This window comes from Symphalangus syndactylus, chromosome 1, assembly GCF_028878055.3.
Source record: "Symphalangus syndactylus isolate Jambi chromosome 1, NHGRI_mSymSyn1-v2.1_pri, whole genome shotgun sequence".
In the NCBI taxonomy this organism is placed as follows: domain Eukaryota; kingdom Metazoa; phylum Chordata; class Mammalia; order Primates; family Hylobatidae; genus Symphalangus; species Symphalangus syndactylus.
This window is the reverse complement of record NC_072423.2, coordinates 40,791,909-40,813,829: the sequence shown is the minus strand read 5'-3', so window position 1 is coordinate 40,813,829 and position 21,921 is coordinate 40,791,909. Positions and strand designations below refer to the sequence as shown.

The following is a 21,921-nucleotide window of genomic DNA, read 5'->3' as shown; positions in this document are numbered from 1 at the left end:
TGTTCTTTTATTATTTTATTTTATTCATCTAATTGATTTATCTAATTGCTAGTCTGCATAAAGTCCTGTGATACAGACCACAAACACGGTTCTCTCCTCCATAATTATAGCCCAGGAAAAGGAGGGTAGGAAGGAAAGGCGATGGAGCAGACCAGCAAACAGACGATGACAACACAGCACAGCGCGTGCGAGGAAGGAGGTCTGCACACAGGGAGCAAATGCCCCTGCGTTCTTTCAAATACCTTTCCAGCACCCATGGGATGCCAAGTGGCACTCTAGATGGTAAGAATCACATGGCAACTAGTGCTGAGCACCTGGACCTTATGCCTGGGGGAGGAGAGGAACAATAAACAAGAAAACAAATAAGTACATAATGTAATTGCAGGCAGAGATGATACTGAGGACTCAGGGTTAAGAAGGAGCTGACCCAGAGGATGAGAAGGGGTTGAGAAGACCACAGGTGCAAAGACGGCTTGGGAACTGTGGTTGGGTGGGGGCAGGTGAAGGAGGGGAGGCACAGACAGTAGACCAGCCTCTGGGCTGGGTCCTGAACCTGAAGGGCCTCCTGTGTCGATCTCCAGCTGGAACTTTTTTATTTTTTTTTTTGAGACGGAGTCTCGCTCTGTCACCCAGGTTGGAAGGCAGTGGCACAATCTTGGCTCACTGCAAGCTCTGCCTCCTGGCTTCACACCATTCTCCTGCCTCAGCCTCCCGAGTAGCTGGGACTACAGGCACCCACCACCACACCCGGCTAATATTTTGTATTTTTAGTAGAGACGGGGTTTCACCGTGTTAGCCAAGATGGTCTCCATCTCCTGACCTCGTGATCTGCCCGCTCGGCCTCCTAAAGTGCTGGGATTACAGGCGTGACAGTTGGAACTTTAAGAACAATGAAATGTCATGAAAGGGTTTTAAGCAGGGAAGAGAAATTATCAATTTCATTGTTTTCAAAAGTCGCTGTGCTTGCAGAGAGTGACCAAGAAGTTGAAGGAGTCCCATGAGAAGGGATACAGCCTGAGCCAAGGCAGGGATGGCCAAAGGAAGGAGGAGGAACAGAACACGGGACTGGCTGTGTGTGGTGAAGAGGAGGTGGTGTCAAGGGGGACTTGCGCATTTCTGGCTCAGCTTTCCTAGAAGGATAATGCTGCCGTCCACTGAATCACAGAACCTAGAAACTGGGGAACAAGAGGAGGCAGAGAGAGTATGGTAACAGGCTCTGTGGGCCTGTTGAGGTGGAGAAGTCTGCAAGCAGCTGAAGAAACGGGTCTGGCTCTGGGGATTCGCAGCTGAGGTGGAGATGCGGGTTCAAGAGACTAGGAAGACCCCCAAGTGCCGAGGGAAGGGGGCAGAAGGACAGGGAGGTGGCTAGCAGCGGTCACTGTCGAAGGGAGAAACTGCTCCGTAGTTACGTCAACTGCTCAAAGAGCAAACATCTGTGTATCTGCCCTCTGCATTCTTGACCAGGCCCAGAGACCCAGCCTAAGCCTTGAGAAGGGAGATAGGAAAGGAGGGAGGGAGGGAAGGAGGGAAGGAAGAGAGGGAGGGAGGAAGGAAGAGAGGGAGGGAGGGAGGAAGTGAGGGAGGGAGGAAAAGAGGGAGGGAGGAAGATAGGGACAGAGGGAGGGAGAGAGGGAGGGAGGGATAAGGGAAGGAAAAAAGGGAGAGGAGAAGGGTGGATGAGATGGAAGAAGAGAGGGAGAAAGGGAGGAAGGAAAGGAAGGAGGGAGAGGAAGGAAGGAAGGGAGGGAGGGAGGAAGGAAGGGTGAGCCACATATAAACAGCATACAAACCACAGTTTTCTGTGAGGGGATGGCAGCCACAGGAAATGGTCCTGTTTCTTTCCCATCCTCTTTCCTGTTTCCTGTCCTGGAAAATCATCCCAGTGGTTCCCCTCTTGGTTTTCCACATGACTAAACTCCACGGGGCTTGAATGATCAGACCTCAGGCTGCCAGGCTGCCTGTCCTCAGTTCCTCCGGCTCCTGCAGAGCCCACAGGGACCTGCAGATCTGGGCACCCTGCCCACCCCCTCCTGCCTTCCTTCCCCCACCACGCCTGGGAGGGCCCTCACTGGGGGAGGTGGCTGAGAGTGGGTCTGGCCTGGGGTGTTCAGATGCTCACAGCATGGAAAGGTCCATCCGGCTGCTGGCCTGCTTGGCGTGTGTCCTCCCGACAGGTGAGTGTCTGCTACTCTATGTGGCCCATGCTCGGGACAGAATAGATGCTGACAGCATCTTAGGTACAGTCTCCCCTGGAAGGCAGGAAGCGGGTGTGCACAGCCTCCAGGCCTGTGGAGGAGGAAGAGCTGCGCTTGGGGCCTGTGGTGCCAGAAGCCAGAAGTTCAAATCAGTGCTGTGTCTTGGATTTCAGATGACTTGAGACAGGCACCCCATGTCTCTGGCTTCAGGGTGGCTGCCTATATAAAGGCTACTTGCCCCACCCATTGCTGTGGGGATCCAGAGGATAATAGGCCAGGTACAGAGAGGACATCACAGGCTCTGAACAAGCTTCATGTGCTGCTGTCACCCAAATGCTGTATGTTTTTTTTTTTTTTGAGACAGAGTCTCGCTCTGTCGCCCAGGCTGGAGTGCAGTGGCGCAATCTCGGCTCACTGCAAGCTCCGCCTCCCGGGTTCACACCATTCTCCTGCCTCAGCCTCTCCGAGTAGCTGGGACTACAGGCGCCCGCCACCACGCCCGGCTAATTTTTTGTATTTTTAGTAGAGACGGGGTTTCACTGTGGTCTCGATCTCCTGACCTCGTGATCCGCCCGCCTCGGCCTCCCAAAGTGCTGGGATTACAAGCGTGAGCCACCACGCCTGGCCAAGTGCTGTATGTTTTGATGGGCACAGCCTGAGGAAGAAGGTGGGGGAGCACATGGGCGTTTGGGGACAGTGCTGATGCATGGGAGGGGGTGATTTCATGTGGGGGATATAATGAGGGATAGAGGCCCTCCCAGCAGGAATCCCAGTAGGTGAGTGGGAACACTGTGGCAGGTTTAAGCAACAATGTCATCAGTCACTTAGCTCGGTGACTTGGTATCCTGGGAACAGTGTTTCAAAAGGCACAGGGACCATCTGCATCAGAATCCCTGGGGTTAGGAGAGGGCATTTGCTACAGTGCAGGTTCTTTGGCTCCACCCCAGACCTGCAGAATCAGAGTGTCAGGCAGCAAGCCCTAGGAATCTGCATTTTCACCACCTTCTTGGGTGATTCTGACACTCGATGCATTTGAGGGCACCTGGGATTAATGGCAAAGGCAATCCTCAGAGCACCTCTCTCCAGATCCCAGTCCTTCCCCCATCCCCATCCTAGGACTCAGCATCTGTGCCACTGTATGCTCGGCCATCACAGGCCACACACTGACATCATGGTGTCCTGAGCTGTTAGTCAACGTTCCCTGTATGGGGTCCTGGCTCCACAACCGGATGATAAACTCCCACACCTTAGACCCCTTTGCCCTCCCCTCCGGCGTTGTACTCAGACTGGAGTCCAGCTCGGGGCTAGTTTGAGCAGTAACAGCAAACCTCTGCACAGCTCTCACCACGTGCTGGGCACTTTAGTAACTCACATAAGCCTCAAAACCCTATGAGAAAGGAACTCTGTTTGTTTCTCTTTGGAGACAGAGTCTCACTCTGTCACCCAGGCTGGAGGGCAGTGGCGCAATCTCAGCTCACTGCAAACTCTGCCTCCCAAGTTCAAGTGATTCTTGTGCCTCAGCCTCCCAAGTAGCTGGGATTACAAGTGTGTGCCACCACGCCCAGCTAATTTTTTAAATTTTTAGTAGAGACAGAATTTTGCCACGTTGTCCAGCCTGGTCTCGAACTCCTGACCTCAAGTGATCAGCCTGCCTTGGCCTCCCAAAGTGCTGAGATTACAGGTGTGAGCCACCACGCCCAGCAGAGAAAGGAACTCTTCCCTATGAAACATTCTCTTTTCACAGATGAAGAACGTGGGGCCCAGAGGGGCTCAACAAGTGGCAGGGGTGGAGCTGGGATTTGAACCCAGGTGTGTGGGGCTTTTGGCTGGGCCCCCCACTACCCAACCCCACACAGCCATGGGGCCTTGGTAGGCACTGACAGGGAAGGAGCTATCTTTTCCCAAGTTGACCTAACTTAGCCATCTTTCTGGGATGATTTAGGGTTGGGTCCCACTGAGACAGTGGCCAGACCAGAGTGGTCGATGGGAGAGGAGTTGAGGGTGTGGATGTTGGCAGCAGGGCAGGTCTGAAGCCCACCTCTGCTGTTTGCTGTTTACTGGCTGCATGGCCTTGGGCAGGCTGTCTACCTCTCTTGAGTCCCTGTAAACTGGAGTCCCTGCCACCTTGAAGAGGTGCTGGGGAGGTTCATCAGACAGTACATCAAAGGCCCCCAGCACAGCTCCTGGCCCTCAGTGGCTGCACGATAAATGGCCATGAAACTTTGCTAAAGTCACACCGTTTCAAGAGAGCCGAGGCTTTGGGGATTTTAGGTTTAGGGTGATTTTTTTTCCTCCCCTGTTATGGGTCAGCTGCTATGAATCAGCAAGAGACAAAGGATTTAGAGGAAGCATGAGCTGTGGAGTCACATGTTCAAAAACAAACGCCAAACCACACACCTGCTCTGTTGAGATTACTGAGTGCAGCCAAGCCACTCGCGTTGAGCCGACTCAGCTGCAGAAAGTCGTTTTCTTTACAAACAGCAGCTGCTTCACAGTTAGAACCAGGGTGGTCCAGGCCCCCACTTCCTGATGCTCTTCTGGCTGCTCTTCTTCTGGGAGCCTCTCCTCGTGGCTCAGCCAGAAGACATCCAGGGCAGGAGGCCCGAGGAGCAGGCTCTGTTCCACCACTGTGTGTGCACCAGAGGCTCTGTGAGCAGACGCCTGTGCCAGCGCAGGCCCGCCAGTCATGGTCCCTTCCCTGGCCCAGAGCAGCCCCTTGGTGAGAGAAAAGTGGGAAGCATTTGTCCCAGAAAGGCCCCTTCTACTTTCCATGTCCTCCCCTTCATGCAGGAGACCCCCATACTTGACACCCAGTGCGCAGCAGCCCCTAATCTCCCAGGGGCTCCCCACATAGCCTCCCTGGTCCTCCCCCCTCTCCCCCCATATCTGCTTTTAGGAAGCTAGAGATGCCAGGGAATGTGGGGCAGGGGGAAGAACACTGGCCTGGGAGCTCCAACCACCCGAGTGACCTTGGACAAGGCCTCAGGTGGTCCTCAAGCCTGTGATAGGCAGATGTCACAACCACAACCACTGTCATATTCAGACAGTGTGCCAGGCCTTGTGCCAGGCCTGTGACAAACAGTTCATTTACTCTTCAGCACAGCCTTGCAAGTGAGGCTCCTGGCCTCTGCAATGGGGATTCGGTGACTGCAGAGGCATCCGGCCTAAATGGGAACCAGAGGCTTCTGAGTGTGCATCCACCTGTCCCGCACCCTCCTGCAGTGGGCAGGGAGCCTGGGCAAAGCCTGGTGTGGAGAGCTATGTACTTCACTAGTTCTGAACTGCCGGAGAAAAACAAACCCAAATGGCAAGACAAATAGCCGTCACCCAAAGATGCAGGGGTGCTTATTCGGGACTCAGGGAAAGGGCAGGACCAGAGGACATGGGCTGGTGTCACAGCCCAGGAGGAAATGGGAGGGTTTAATGAGCTGGGGCGCTTCTCTCCCAGTGGCTGTTGTGAGCAGTTTGCTTGGACTGAGGAAGTCCTATCTGGGGTGGGAAGGGGAGGAGTGAAGGGAGCAGGGCTTCCTTCCTCCTATGGAGGCTGGGCAGGGGGTGGGGGCACCAGCAGAGACAGACTACATCGGGACTTTGAAGAGCAGCACCCTGGGGTGGGCACAGGCCCCACGGCAGGGTCAGCCTGTGGCCCTGCCTCTCCATCAGCTCAGGTAGGCAGGGCCACACCCACGCCACAGTCAGCCTGCAGCAGAGGCATGGGTTAAAGGAGAAGCTAGATAACCCTGAGGCAGATGGAGACCAGCCGGCCTTTCACTCACTACTCACACCTCACCCCTTCCCGGGAACCTTCAGGGTCTGGTTTGTGCTGACGGCTGGAATTCCTGCTTCCTCTCCCTCCTCTGCTCTCTGATCTCCACCCCATTCTTGCCCTTTCTCTGCTGATAACCTATCTTGACAACCTGCAAGCCCAGAGAAAGATTTGCAGGGAGCAAACCTAGGGGCGAGAGGGGAAGGGCTGAGCTGCAATGAGCCTCAGCTCCACCCACATACCTACAGGTGAGGTCGACAGCCAATGAGAGTGTCTCTCCTTGCCCCCAAAGTGCCCCATCCTGGCCCTCCAGGTGCCACAATGCCGGAAGTGCCACCCCCGGAGCCACGCTCCTGGAGCACCCTGTTAGTATGCCCAGGTGTCCTCAAGGAGGGTAGCCCCTCCCAGATTGTTGGGCTCCTCAAATTGGCCACTCGTCAGCGGTAATGTCAGCCATGTGGTGGGGGCAGGGGCACAACAGATGTCTGAGGGACTCCAGCTCTGAGGGCCACAATGCTGTCCCTCCTGGAGGCGTGGTCTTCCTATGGTGACTGACCCTCTGGCTCCATCCTTCCCTTACCCCCTCAAAATCTGTGTCACATAAAGCCCACCCCAGCAGACCTAATTCTTGTTAAAGTGCCATTCTGTAAGGGCACCCCCTCTGGCCATTATTCCACCACGACTACCACAGGACTCACTTTCCTGTCTGTGACACCCTGGAGAGGGTCTTTAATTCCAGGCATTAGTAAAACATCCACAGACAGCAAGTGACCCATGCTCCGCCATGAAACCGACAAGCAGCTCAGCTTTCTCTCTAGTTAACAGAAGCGTGACTACGCCCACAAAAGATCTACACAGAGGTTCCTGTGCAAATTCCTGCTTTGCTTTTTTCCTTACCAAGCAACTGGTGGAGATCTTTGGTCAGCTGTGGCAAAACCAAGGTTTCTGTTTCTGACCCTATCCAATTGCAGCTTCTGCTGGTATAGGCTCCCCAGCTCTGTTTCTGTCTCCCTGGAGCTCTCTGCCTACCCTGGCATCACAGGTGTGGGGCTTTGGGAGAGTAGGTTCGGCATCAGTCAACTACTCCCTAGTGGGATCATGATTACAATGATGTGAGAGCTAATGCCCGATGCTGCAGCCCCAATCCTTCCTCCTTTAGATCGGTCACTACAAGGAGGCACGAAGGGAGCTATGGGGGGCATTTCGCTATGAAAGACCATCAAGGCATGGATGCTACTTTCAAGTCGGTTTTCTGAATACCTAAAAGTCCTTTGATTTATTTTAGCTAGACGTTTTTCTTTCTTTTTTTTTTTTTTTTTTGAGACGGGGTCTCGTTCTGTCACCCAAGCTGGAGTGCAGTGGCACCATCTCAGCTCACTGCAAGCTCTGCCTCCCAGGTGCAAGCGAGTCTCCTGCCTCAGCCTCCCAAGTAGCTGGAACTACAGGCACCCACTGCCATGCCAGGCTAATTTTTTTTTTTTTTTTTTTTTTTTGTATTTTTAGTAGAGACGGGGTTTCACCATATTGGCCAGGCTGGTCTTGAATTCCTGACCTTGTGATCTGCCCGCCTCAGCCTCCCAAAGTGCTGGGATTACAGGCGTGAGCCACTGCACTTGGCCAGCTAAACATTTTTCCAAAATGCTTTATGTGCTTTCTTGTCATTTTTATCCAAGTATCATTTTCAGACATAGATTTTTAGAATTTAATGTCACCTTAGTAAACATCTAGAGTTATCAACTCATGGATGAGACTACTGATGCCAGAGAGCTATGGCGACTTGCCTAATGTCCCAAAATCAGCATCAGAGCTAGGGGTGGAGCCCCGGACAGACCCCTGACACCCACTCTAAGGGGCATGCCACTAAAGCAGAATGCCTTTTGCTGCAGTGAATCCCTCCATGGTGCCTCGGGCCATCTCTGTGTGTACCTGCTACACTCGCCTGCTGCAGTGTTGTGAGGGCTCAAAGACTTCTGGGTTCACTCTTTCTCCAAATAGTCCGTTTGACACTGTACATTTATCATTTCTGCCTAAGCTGTCTTTCCACTATTTTTTACTAAAACTTTCCTCCCTCATCGAATGTCAACTCTCATTTCTTGCTGCTTTCCAAGAGTCTACAAACAGAAACCACGTTCTAGCTTTTCAAGTTTCATGTCCCTGGGCTGGGAAACTAACCAAATAAGTGTGTTAGAATTGTGCATAAATTGGAAAACAAATAGTGGCTGAGCAATGGCCAGACTGTCAACATAACAAGGAGGCTGTTAATTGCCACTGCAACTGTATCCCCAGCACCCAGCAGAGTCTCTAGCACATGGTAAACTCTCAATAAATACCTATTGAGTGAATACATGAATGAATAAATGAAGAAATTCCAGGTAAGTAAAGGACAAGGACTGGGCAATTATACTTCAGCTGGTCCAACATGCTAAATTGAGCTGCAGATGCTGTAGTGTCCAGGTACCAACATCTTTTTTTTTTTTTTTTTTTTTTTTTTTTGGCAGAGTTTCTCTCTTGTTGCCCAGGCTGGAGTACAGTGGGGCAATCTCGGCTGACTGCAGCCTCCGCCTCCTAGGTTCAAGCAATTCTCCTGCCTCAGCCTTCTGAGTGGCTGGGATTATAGACGTGCACCACCACGCCCGGCTAATTTTTGTATTTTTAGTAGAGGCAGGGATTCACCACCAGGCTGGTCTTGAACTCCTGACCTCAGGTGATCCACCCGTCGGCCTCCCAAAGTGCTGGGATTACAGGCGTAAGCCACCGCGCCCAGCCCAACATCTTAACCCCTTGTGGCATCACCCTGAACACTTCTCCACCACCCTCCGTTCACACTCCCTGTGCAGGACTAGTGAGGGAAGGGAACTTACACATATGGAGCATTTGCTGTGTGTGAGGCACTGTGTTCAGTGCTCTACATACGTGGTTTCATTCAATCCTCAATCCATGTGAAAGGTACTATGTTCCCCATTTTGCAGCAGAGGACCCTGAGACCCAGGATATTATGTAACTTGCCCAAAGATCACTCAGTAAGTGAAGGAGCCTAGGACGTGCCAGGCACAGATTGGGTGCTTGATAAAAGTCTGATGAAGAATGGCCAGAGGTGGAATTGCCACGTAGGTCGGGCTGTGCCAAAGCTGGCATGCTTCCCGCCATACCCTATGGCCCACCATTGAGGGAGGGTATTTTGGACAACAGGAAGAATGTGGGTCTCCTGAGGACCCCTGAAGGTTGACAGAGATAAAGCAGAGAGATTAAAGACCCTACAGTAAGGGGCCATGATTCCAGTTCAGGAATCCTCGCTCCCCTGTCTTAGCAGACAGGCAAAAGCTGCCAGAGGGAATTGTAAATGTCACAGGATGCTGGGGAGCTTGTATTCTAGCCAAAGCAAATGCATTTTTTCCCCTAGGCAAATCCTGCTGCGTCCTTCCCACCCTCACCCTGAGTCCTCTGGGCAGCCTCATCCAAAGTATAAGCGGGAGTCCAAGTGCCTGCTTCTTCGAATCCTATTCAGCAGATAAACAGGAAGCACAAATCTCTTCCTAATGGCAGCCAAGATCGTAACCCTTGGTGAAAGAGCCTCTGTGTTCCCATTCTGCTCCTAGAGCAAAGCCCACCCAGGGAGGGAGGGGCCCAGACCTGCCATTTGTAGCACACTTCAGGTAAAGGTGAAAATCCTTTGAACAAAGGAGGCAAAACTACCCAGGGTTAAGCCTTGGCTCTGTGACGTCACCAAGTTGCTACGGTTCTGCAAGCCCCAGTTTCTCCTTCTCTAAGAGGTAGCTAATGATAGCACCTGATGGGGTTATTGTGCATTTTATTGTTATTTATTTTACTATTATTATTTTTCAAGGCAGAGTCTCGCTCTGTTGCCCAGGCTGGAGTACAGTGGTGCAGTCTCAGCTCACTGCAACCTCTGCCTCCTGCGCTCAAGCAATTCTCATGCCTCAGCCTCCCACATAGGGATTACAGCTGACCATCACCATGCCTCGCTAATTTTTGTATTTTTAGTAGAAAAGGGGTTTCACCATGTTAGCCAGGCTGGTCTGGAACTCCTGACCTCAAGTGATCTGCCCACCTTGGCCTCCCAAAGTGCTGGAATTACAGGCATGAGCCACCGTGCCCAGCCTCTTGTGCATTTTAAATGAGATGAGGATATCATTGAGAATGATATCCTGACATACGGATTTAATGCAAACCAAGCAAATTCTCAAAAAGAGTTTACTGCTGTCATTATTGTTGCTGTTGCTGTTAGTTCATAAACTAAAATTTCTACAAAAGGGCAAAGACCGAGGTATAGATATATAGGACCAAATAAGAGGGAAAAGGTGGGGAACCATCCAGATTCATTAGAGCGCTGTAGTAATGAAGAACATGACATGCTGTATTGATACAGAGGTGAACAAATTAACCAAGATAAGTAAAGGAAATATAGAAAAAAACCCACGAATCCATGGAAACATGACACATGAGAGAGTATTGTTTTTTAATGAGATGAGGACTCCCCAGAGCACTGTGTGCTCTGGCCTCATTACGCCTTCATGCCTGGCAACCTCTATGCTGATTGATGTCCATGCCTTGTGGCTTTGCTCTGCTGTTCCCTTTGCCTAGAATGCCACCTCAAGGCTTCGTGTAGTCCCCTCCCTTTCTCAAGGCTCTGCTGAAGTGACATCTCCTCTCTCAAGGGTTCTCCAATCCCTGCCTGCCTAATACACCCCTACTCTAACCACCCCTACCCTCTCCTGTCAGCCTGGACACCCACCCTTCTGTTCTCACATAGCAAATCAATCCAATGTCAGTGACTAGGAGGCAGGTACCATGCCGGGCAGCAGCAACACAAATAGAACCAGATAGATGTGGTCCCTGCCCTGCCAGAGCTTCTGAGTGTCTGGGCAAGACACACAGTTCAAAGGCAATGCTCATACTGAGGAAGTACCTATGCCAGCTCTGAGGCACAGGGGAGGGAGGCCAGCCCTAGGCTTGGGGCTCAGAGAAGCCCCATGCTGTAGGAAAGACTCAGTGGAGCCCTGAGAATGAAGAGGAGGAGCTGGTGAGTGACATGGCCAGAAGCCATGTTCAGAAAGAAGGGATATTGTTCATGCCCATCTTTACGGCATCTGGCAGACTGTAGTGTAATTATGTGCCTAGAAACCTGTCTCCCTTTCTAAGCTGTGAGCCCCAGCAGGCTGATAAGATATCCTGTCCACCTTTGTCACCACAGATCGTACCCCAGTGCCTGGCATAAAGTGGGGAAGTGTCCAATAAATGTTTGCTGAATTGATGAATGCACAATAGCAAATAATATGTGGGGAATCTGTGCCTGGCTCTGTGATGCCTGCAAGATGCAAGAGGTCAGAGGAGGCTGAGGTCACAGAAAGTGAGAAATAGCAGGGAAACTAAGGCTGGGGCTCATCCTCAAGATTGGAGAGATGCTTTCTGCAGCTAGAAGTACTGACTGAACCAGCCAATCCTTCAGACAGGGTTTCTCAAATTTGGAACAAGGTTCTTTGATGATTAACAACTGAACAAACAAGCTCTTTCTAGAGAGAAAATGTTAGGTCCTCCGCTTGGGTTCAAAAATATAATTACATTTGTCCAGAAGAAGAAAAGGAGATTAGGCTTAAAAGCAGGTTGTATGAAAAAAAGAACTTGTAGTTTTGAGACAGGAGAATAGTAGAGGGAATTGGAGGTTGGATACAGGGTGGAATGAGTAGGAGCAGAAGCAAAATGAAGGGGCAAGTGAGCACAAAGCAAGAGAAGAAGCAGAAGTTGAGCAGCCAAAACAAAAGGGAGATAAGCAAGTAAGAGACCCCATGGCCGGCAAGATCCAGACCAGACCAGTAAAGGTAAGCTTCTCAGAGATGAGCATGCGCATTAGAGAGAAAAAGTATACTTAAAATGACCCTGTATGGTAATTAGCTATTTAAGGTTCATGCATATGGACTGCATCTCATGCATGTACTTAAAATTATGGGATGGAGGCGACGCACAAGCACACAAGGGCCAAAGTAACTAAGCAGCCTATCAATCAAAAGGCAGACGCTAGCTAGAGATTAGGCAGCTCAGGAAGAGAAGAGAAAAAATAAAAGGCCATGAAACGTTAACAAACTGGTGCTGATCTCATTTCGTAGAGGTCAGTCACTCTCCCACTCCAAGGGTGGGATACTGTACTTCATACACTCCTGATGCTTTGCTTTGCTATTTCTGTCACGTCCAATTGTTTGTGGCACCAAGAACCTGGAACTGAACCATCCAGTAACACTTTTACTTGATGGCAAGCTGGGCATGAACACACAGTGGCATTTTTTCCAGGCACAGCTCCCATAGCCCAGGACAGCACTGTGGGACTCACGGCACTGCAGGTCCAGCACACCTAGAGCACACACCTGGAGCCCCCAGGCTCAGGACACTACAATGAAGGAAGAGGACAGTGAGGATGAGGAAGGCCAGGGGAGGGACTGGGATTTTTCCACCAGAAAAGAGAAGGCTCGATGGGTCCAGGATAGTCATGACAAGACCCTGCATGGGGCCATCATGGGAAAGCGATGTGCACACACCAGAGAACAATGGCGGTCCTGCGGGCGGCGGGAGATTTTGGTTCTGTGCAGAAGGAACATCCCAACCTGTGATTATTCACAGATGGATGGTCCCCATGGAGGATGGTCTGCCAGCGGTGGGCTAGGGCTGAGAAGACTCCTGCCCAAGGAGCAAATTGGGCTAAATTACCTCAAAAAGCAAAGAGCACTGGGCTTGGAGTCAGAAAAGTTATATTTCTCCCATCTTCAACCTGTGCGACTCTAAGCCTTCATTTTCTCACCTTTAATAATATCTGCCCTGCCTTTCTCCACTGGGTGTTTTGAGGGTCACATGACATGGTACCTATGAAAGCATTGTGTAAACTGCAAAGCCCTTTGGAACTACAAGGGCTGCTGTATTATTTCCTCAAAAGATCCTTTTGTGAACTGCACCCTGGGGCACCGGCTAGGCAGGCTTAGGCTGCCCTCTCTCCTTGGGAGGCACCACCCCTGGCCTGATCCTCTGAGGCGTGCTCCCCTCTCCCCCAAAGCAGCACACATAGGCAACCACACACACCCTGCAGTTCACCAGCCCTCTGTGAGCTGGAGGCAGAGCTCTGCTTCCAGAACTTGGCTCAACCACACATCCATGGTTCACAAGGTGGGGAATGGGGAAACTGTCCAGAGGTGCTTGCACAGAGCAAGGAGGCAGTGACACAGCCCACCTCTCTGGTCTCTCAGCTCCCTCCCGGCCCAGGCACTAGGGAAGCCAGTCAGGGCACAGTCCACTTGGGTATCCCTGGATTCTAGAGGAATCTCATGCACCAACTCAATACATTAGCTTCCAAACACACTGCCCCCTCGCAGGGGCTGTTTCCTCTCTGTAAGTGGAAGTGCTGGTATCCTCGGAGGAGCCCCAAAGTTCCCAGCCTCTAGTGCACTAGAATGCAGGCTGTGGAGTGAGGCATCCTGAACACTGGCTTGGCCTCATGCTGGCAGTGTGACTTCAGTTACTCAACTTCTCTGAGCCTCAGTTTATTTACATGTAACCCGGGGATAACTGTGTTTATCTGTAGGCTCATTTGTGAGAACTAAAATAGATACTACGGAGAACTTGCTCAACACAGAGGTGCACAGTAAGTGCTTTTATTATTATCACCATCTCGGGGATCTTGGGAGCCTCTTTTAACCACGGGATCCCGGGGTTTTTCCACAGGACAGGTTTTGATGGGGAAAAACTAAGGGTAAAAATATGGGGTTCAAGAGGCCTGCAGGTGAGTTAGGAAACAAAGAGGGGAATAGTCCCAGGGAAGAGCTGCGGGAACCCAGGCACCTTCCAAGTCGAGGGAGTGCAGGCCCTGGGATTGCAGGCACCAGGAATTGCCCTCAAGTCACAAGGTGGAGTTCCGGCTCCCGTGGAAGTGGGGCATGATCCCTGAGTCCTGGGGTTTCCAGGCTGGGGGTTGGGGGAGCGCTTCCTGGGTCGTGGGGTTTCCAGGCCCCTGGTGTGGGCGCCTCGACCCCGGGGCCCCGAGCCTGAAGCAGCCCGCCCCACCCTCAGGCTCGCCAGCGCAGCGCTGGTCCATGCAGGTGCCAGCCGAGGTGAGCGCGGCGGCAGGCGACGCGGCAGTGCTGCCCTGCACCTTCACGCACCCGCATCGCCACTACGACGGGCCGCTGACGGCCATCTGGCGCGCGGGCGAGCCCTATGCGGGCCCGCAGGTGTTCCGCTGCGCTGCGGCGCGGGGCAGCGAGCTCTGCCAGACGGCGCTGAGCCTGCACGGCCGCTTCCGGCTGCTGGGCAACCCGCGCCGCAACGACCTCTCGCTGCGCGTCGAGCGCCTCGCCCTGGCCGACGACCGCCGCTACTTCTGCCGCGTCGAGTTCGCCGGCGACGTCCATGACCGCTACGAGAGCCGCCACGGCGTCCGGCTGCACGTGACCGGTGAGGCGGCGCGGGAGCGGGTCCCCGGCCTCCCTTCCCGCCCTCCCGCCTGCCCAGCCCCGAGGGCTACCTGGGTGCCAGGCGCTGTGCTATGCCAGGAAGGGCAACGAGACCCAGCCCTCTCCTCTAACCTAAACACCTGGGGGTAGTTTAGGACCACATGGGAACTTGACACAAATGCAGAATCCAGGTCCCAGGAAGGGCTGGGGTGGGCCCGGGAATAGGCATCGCCATGACTCTCGTAGAGTGACTGTCCCCAGTGGCTCTCAGACGAAGAGGCGAGAAAGACAAGTGAATGGCAATCCTAAATATGCCAAGAGGTGCAATGTGGTGTGTGCTACCAGCCCGGAAAGACACTCGCAGCCCCTCTACCCAGGGGTGCACAGAGAGCCCACCAAGTAGTGCCTAGCACTTTGCCAGACCCTGATATACAAAGATGCCTGAACCAGGGTCCCGTCCCTAGAGCAGTGGCTCTCTGCTCTAGCCCCCACCCTGCTCTGCGACAATAATGGCCACTTAGCATTTGCTAGGGAGCCAGGACCTAGTCCAGGCACCCACAAGCATGAATTTGCCAAATCTTTTCAGCAACCCCTTAAGGCAACTGCTATCATGATCCTCACTTTACACGTGGAGAAACAGAAGCAGAGATGATAGAATCGTTCGCCCAAGGCCACACCTGTATTGGGACGGGGGCAGCCTGGCACCCAAGTGTCCATTCCTCCCTTCTGACCCGCCCCCACCCCTCCGGCTCTGGCGTCCAAAGGGCTAAGGACAGGGGGGCCCTTGCCTTTGCCCGCCGCTCGCGCACTGCAACCCGCTTTCTCACAATACCCCCACCCCGCCTTGATCGCGGCTGGTGACAGTCACCCGCCTTCTCCCCTGCAGCCGCGCCGCGGATCATCAATATCTCGGTGCTGCCCGGCCCGGCGCACGCCTTCCGCGCGCTCTGCACTGCCGAAGGGGAGCCGCCGCCCGCCCTCGTCTGGTCCGGCCCGGCCCTGGGCAACGGCTCGGCAGCCGTACCGAACCCGGGTCAGGGTCACGGCCACCTAGTGACCGCCGAACTGCCCGCACTGACTCACGACGGCCGCTACACGTGTACGGCCGCCAGCAGCCTGGGCCGCTCCGAGGCCAGCGTCTACCTGTTCCGCTTCCACGGCTCCAGCGGGGCCTCGACGGTCGCCCTCCTGCTCGGCGCGCTCGGCCTCAAGGCGCTGCTGCTGCTCGGCGTCCTGGCCGCCCGCGCCGCCCGCCGCCGCCCAGGTGGGTGCGCCCCAGACCCGGGTGGCCGCGAGGGGCCAGGACAGGGCTCTCCTCTTAGATAAGACCACCTGGCTGACCCCCTGGCACTACCAGAACGTCGGTTTTTTGCCCTATGCATCGTGGCGCTTTCCTCTCTTTGCATGAAGCCCAGCAGGTGTAACTAGCGCGAAAAAATCCCATTTTGCAATAAGGAAGCTGAGGCTCAGAGAGGTTAAGTAACCTGCCTTTTGATAGCGGCACAGAGATAGAGAGACCCAGACCCGGCTAACTCTAGAGCCGCCCCTTTACTACCACCCGGCAAACGATTCCTCTGGAGGTGCTCTGACTACAGACCTTCCTAAATAGCACCGTTCCTGAGGACCTACTATGTGCTGTGTGGGTGCTAGGAATACAATGATGAATAAGGCATGGTCCCCTGCACTGCAGTGCGTGCTGAGCGGTAGGCAGATCATTGCAATGTGCTATGAGAAGGGCTCTCCTCAACCCCAGGTCTGCAGAAGCCAGAGGACGGTATGCCTCCCTCTGGTGGGGCGTCTGGAGAAGGCTTCACACAAGCCGTGCTGGGAGAGCTAAATAAAAATATGTAAGTAGGCATGAGCTAGGAAAACAAGGAGAAATGCTTTTCCTAGCAGACATCATGGTGGATTGACTAGCAGGGTGTCCTGAGATTGCCACCACTGCTGTCGCTGATCTGGATCAGAAATCTGCCCTGTGCCCCAGAGAGGGAGGGAGCTTCTTGGAGCCCCTCAGAACTCCCAGGTCCATAGCACTAGGCTCACACTCTAGTGAGGAGATCAGACTTTGTCACAGTGGCTGCTGCTGTGGCCACAATGGCTTTCTTGCCCATTTCTTGGAACTCATCAAGTGTTTTGTGCTCAGGGTGCTCAGAAGAACGGACTTTTTACTGGATTGCTCCTCAGTCCACCCCTCTCCTAACTCCCCAGCAGGGTTCCATGGCGCAGCTTCACACCCTGCTAGTCTGCTGTTTGCTTCACAAACAGTGGTTTCCTCCAGACCCCTTCCACGTGGCATGGGTGGGGGTGGGTGCACAGGCTGCAGACTGCAGAGGAGATTCATGCCTGCTCTCTTGCTGTCCCTCCCACAGAGCATCTGGACACCCCAGACACCCCACCACGGTAAGTGAGCTCCCCACCTCCACCCCACCCACCTAGTCCCCATCAGCCAAGGGGTCCAGGTAGGAGGAATAAATGGCAAAGGGCTGGGGCTGGGGTCCTGCTTTGACCAGGGGCTGGGCCCTCCTTGCAGCCCACCAAGGCACCCCTCTTGCAGCCTGCCAAGTTCTTCCCTGGACAGACCAGGCCTCGCTGACCTGCTCCTCCCCCACAACTCCAGGCTGTGTTTCTTCCTGTAGTTTTCCCTCTACATTCTTGAACAGGCAGATTCACACAAAAGCCACATTGGGGACACTCATCCCCGTTCCCCTCTGGCACTCTGCTGAAGGCTTTGCAAACAAAATCTCTAGAGGTTCTGAGAGCCTAGGTGAGGGGCCCAGGGACCCCTAGGAAATCACTGACTCTTGGGTCACACTCTCCTCTTCTGTGGCATCCACCCATGTGAAGGCTGGTGTTGAAGGAGAAAGAACTCAATTCATAGACCCTGGATAGGCTGTGCCTGATCCTGACGGAGGGTAGGAGTGGGAGGAGGAGCCCAGGCACCCCCATAACTCCGCCCACCTGTGCCCTGAAGGCTGGAGGTGCTACACTGCTGGTGGCCCCACTCATCAGCTGCCTGCCGATCTCTCCACAGCCCCACAACCTGTCCTGTGTCCCTGTTTGCTGATTTACTGTCGCACCAATGCCCCTGAATCTGAAAGAGGACCGTTGTTCAGTCATTTAACAAATACTTATTGAGTACCTACTGTGTACCGGCACTGGTACTAAAGGCACAGCAAGATCCCTGACCTCACAGAACTCATATCCTATTGTGGAGAATTTTAATAAATATGCAAACAGGCCACCTGACATTATAAAGCAAGAGCTGTGAAGGAAATGGACACACGATGCAGCAGATCCCCTGGGGAAGGGGACTGCTGCTGGGCTGAGGCTGCTTTAGATCAAGTTCTCTTGGAGGACATGACATTGAGGGAATCTGAGGATGGAGGCTGAGGCCTGGGCAGGTATGAGGGGTGGAGTTCCAGAGAGCAAGCCCCACTAGAATGTGGATGTAAGACAGGGACAGTGGGGGCAGCCGGGGAGAGGAAAAGGCAAGTAGAAAGACTCAGGCGAGGCTCAGAAAGGAGGCAGGCATTTCTGGAGGGTGGGCGGGAGGAAGGCAGGAAAGGCATGGGGGTTATTGTGGGTGCAATGGGAAGTCACTGAATGGTTTTAAGCAGACGCGTGGCCCCATCAGAACAAGCTGGCCCGGGAGAATTGGGTGCAGGCCGTTGGAAAGGCTGAGGCTGGCTTGGCTGCTTAGACGAAGGTGCAGGGGTGGCGGTGGGGAGGTGGGTAGATGGGAAGCAGGGCTTGCCCAAGAGCCCGGTGGGCAGCACACAGTGTGGGAGGGAGCCAGGCTTCCCGGGTTGGGAGCCTGAGCCCTGGGTCCCACTTCCTGAGATAAAGACAAGAGGAGAAGAGAGTGGGGCAGGTCTGAGGGTCATGCGTAACACAGTGGACATTGAGATTTGAGATTCCCACTGAGATGTCCTAGGGGAAGTCAGGAAAGCAGTTGGGGACCAGGAGGCCAGGACGGAGATTACAATTTGTAGGTCAGGGACATGGAGCCAGTCTTGAGGCCTCAGACAGAGATAGCGACTCTATGGTCTGGGCTGCCCTGGCCTTTGGGGGCCCCTCCCTATTCCTGACTCTGCCCAGCCTCCAATGCCATTCATCTCTGAGCCCTGCCGGTTCCAGCTGCACTGCTCCCCAGAATGTCTCCTCTTCGTGGCCCACTGCTGGCATATAGTTTCAGCAGTTGGGGACCTCCCACCTGTCTTGGGTGGTCATTCAACTTTCTCCTGTCCACAGGTCCCAGGCCCAGGAGTCCAATTATGAAAATTTGAGCCAGATGAACCCCCGGAGCCCACCGGCTGCCATGTGCTCACCGTGAGGAGTCCCTCAGCCAGCAACATCCATTTCAGCACTGTAAAGAATAAAGGCCAGTGCGAGGCTTGGCTGGTACGGCCAGTCCTGGTTCTCGGGCACCTTGGCAGCCCCCAGCCGGGTGACTCCTCCCCCGCTCAGGGTCAAGACCCTGCTCAAGGAGGCTCATCTGGCCTCCTATGTGGACAACCATTTTGGAGCTCCCTGATATTTTTGCCAGCATTTTGTAAGTGTGCATATGTCTGTGTGTGTGTGTGTGTGTGTGTGTGTACATGCATTAGCTTGAGCGTGAAACTTCCAGAAATGCTCCCTTGCCCTTTCTTACCTAGAACACCTCTATAGTAAAGCAGACAGGAAACTGTTTACAGGGCCTGGAGGCCCAGTCTTGTCCTCCTCTGTCACCAACTTGCTATGTGGACCTGGGACATTCTCTTCACTTCTCTGGGTCTCAGTTCATTTACTGTTGAACACGGACAATCATACTCTTCCCTCCTGGCCGGGAGGACTACCAAGATCTGAGGAAATAATGCATCTCAAGGGGCTTTGGAAAGTACAAAGCCATCTACTCGTGAGGGGCATGACAGGACCCTCTTTGCAGAGTGACCTTTGGATGTGCAGTCAGTTCTTGAAGTGTGGCCCCTGCAGCAGTGTCACCAAGAATAGAGTTCCAGAGAGCAAGCCTGGGGCAGGGGCTGTGCGAACCTGTGGTCAGAGGAACATCAAATCCTGGAAACTTGGTGGCAGGGAGAGGCCTGGGACCTTTACCCCATGCCCCCTCGGATCTCCACTATGACTGTCCCACACCCTCTGCCCAACTCTTGCTCCATCAGCTGCCCTACATTGCCTTGAGCTGGGACCCCTAGGAAATGGAAACCAGGCTCCCCTCTCTCAAGGTATCTGGGAACCACTGTCTCAGGGGCTGAAGCTGGGAGACCCGAGGGGAGGTCTGGCTGGAGGGTCGCTGTGTGTAAAGCAGCTACAGCTCTGACCTCTCTGACCTGCAACCTCTCAGGGTGTGCAAAGTCCAAATGCACTGGCAACTTCACCCCCTTTGCCCTAACGCGGGCAGGCTGACTTGGAGGGGTGCTTCCCTATTTACACCTCAGGGTGAATTTGTTGATCACCTTAGCTCCTGTGGTCCTTGGGGCTTAGGGAGAGGAGGGAGGCATGCCTGGGTCCCAGGTGAGCTGGCAAGAGGAAAGGGCCACAGGCTAGGGGAATAACGAGGCCATGAACAAGACATCTCACCCCAGTTACAATGGCTTTTATCCAAAAGACAGGCAATGACAAATGCTGATGAGAATGTGGAGAAAGAGGAATCCCCATACACCATTAGTGGGAATGTAAATTAGTATAGCCACTATGGAGAACAGTACAGAGTTTCCTCAAAAAACTAAAAATAGGCCGGGCGTGGTGGCTCATGCCTATAATCCCAGCACTCTGGGAGGCCGAGGCAGGCAGATCACTTGAGGTCAGGAGTTTGAGACCAGCCTAGCCAACATGGTAAAACTCTGTCTCTACTAAAAATACACAAATTAGCACGCCGTGCTGGTGCGTGCCTATAGCCCCAGCTACTTGGGAGGCTGAGGCAGGAGAATTGCTTGAACCCAGGAGGCGGAGGTTGCAGTGAGCTAAGATCACCCCACTGTCCTCCGGCCTGGGCAACGGAGAGACTGTCTCAAGAAAAAAAAAAAAAAAAAGAATAGAACTACCATATGATCCAGTAATCCCACTGCTGGGTATCTGTCAGCAAAGAAATCAGTGTATTGAAAAGATACCAGCACTCCCATGTTTACTGCAGCACTATTTGCAATAGCCAAGATATGGAATCAGCCTAAGTGTCCATCCACGAATGAATGAAGAAAATGAACACACAATGAAATATTATTCAGCCATAAAAAAAAGAATGAAATCCTGTCACTTGCAACAACATGGATGGAACTGGCAGCCATTATGTTAAGGGAAACAAGTCAAGCACAGAAAGATAAATATTGCATATTCGCACTCACATGTGGAAGCTAAAAAAAAGTTGAACTCGTGGAGGTAATAGAATAATGGTTACTAGGGGCTGGGAAGGATAGCAGGGAGCGGGCTATCCTTCCCAGGGGATACTTAATGAGAACAAAATACAGTTAGAATGAATAAGATCGAGTATTTGCTAGCACAAGAGGGCGATGATAGTTAACAACTTATTGTATATTTTAAAATAACTAAGAGTGGAATTGGAATGTTCTTAACGATAAGTACTTGAGGTGATGGATATGCCAATCCCCGATTTGATCATTGCACATTGTATGCCTGAATCAAAACATCACATGTAACCTATAAATATAAATATATAAATACATATACCCATACTAATTAAAAATATGTTTTTTAAAAAAGAGGCAGTGATGCTTTTTCCAGGGAGATGGTCTGAAGGTCAAGGGATCTTCACAAGATCTTCACAAGTTATTATGCAGGCCAGTGGGTTGCAAAGCTCCGCTCCTCACCAGAGTCTTTACCAGGGCAAGAGGTGGCTCCTGATTAACCTTGGGATTCATCCAGGAGCCTGTCTGAGCTGTTAAGAGGTCACAGGAGCGGGCTTGTGTACCTCCTTTTATGGGGATGCTTTGGGGCACCTCTATGGAAAGTCCTGCATGACCAGGGAAGAAGTTAAGGACACAGGAATGGTGTGTATTGGAACATCTGCCTGGTCTTTGAGGCCAGTTTCACAGCCAAGAAAAATTGCAATAGGAATTATTTAAGTATCTGCTTTGTGCTCTATCACTTCAATACCATTACCACACTTGAGATCATTAACTTGAATGCAATATCATTTTACAGTCCATATTCAGATTTCCAGGACTGTCTTCAAAATGTCCTTTTGAGTTTGTTGCTTCTAAGCAGGAAGCAGTTGACTTCAGGCGATTCTTAAGCTAACGGTTGAGACTGCAGCTCTGGGTGCGCCTGGCGTTGGCATGATGGTGCAGATGTGTAAGGGTGCCAGGTAATCAGCTGGTGCCAGCTGATACATACCCTCCTGCGGTACTTGCATTTTGAAGAGGGCCTCTTGGGACCAGAAGAAGCGCCATTTCTCAGAGGGTCATGCCTCTGTTGGCATGGTTTCAGATGTAGTGATGGGCTGTGGGAAGCACGTTGAGGAGGGACAGCCAACTGGCACTCCCTTTAACAACTGCACACA

General features: G+C 52.8%; 1 protein-coding gene across 1 annotated transcript; it reads left to right on the top strand.

The window, feature by feature from the left end:
• Positions 1 to 1,993: 1,993 nt before the first annotated feature.
• SIGLEC15 (sialic acid binding Ig like lectin 15) lies at positions 1,994 to 20,732 on the top strand. The gene is made up of 6 exons (XM_055233510.2): positions 1,994 to 2,174; positions 13,544 to 13,603; positions 14,029 to 14,412; positions 15,298 to 15,675; positions 16,781 to 16,811; positions 18,663 to 20,732. Exons 1-6 carry the CDS (start codon positions 2,123 to 2,125, stop codon positions 18,742 to 18,744), a joined length of 987 nt encoding a protein of 328 aa, XP_055089485.1. The 5' UTR covers positions 1,994 to 2,122; the 3' UTR covers positions 18,745 to 20,732.
• The last annotated feature ends 1,189 nt before the right edge of the window (positions 20,733 to 21,921 follow it).

Bases quoted from the DNA above. Each gene is read 5' to 3' on its own strand.
- SIGLEC15 (XM_055233510.2), top strand. From the start codon at position 2,123: ATGGAAAGGTCCATCCGGCTGCTGGCCTGCTTGGCGTGTGTCCTCCCG. The intron at 2,175-13,543 runs GTGAGTGTCTGC...GTTTATCTGTAG, and splicing joins GGCGTGTGTCCTCCCGACAG to GCTCATTTGTGAGAACTAAA. The intron at 13,604-14,028 runs GTAAGTGCTTTT...CCCCACCCTCAG, and splicing joins GCTCAACACAGAGGTGCACA to GCTCGCCAGCGCAGCGCTGG.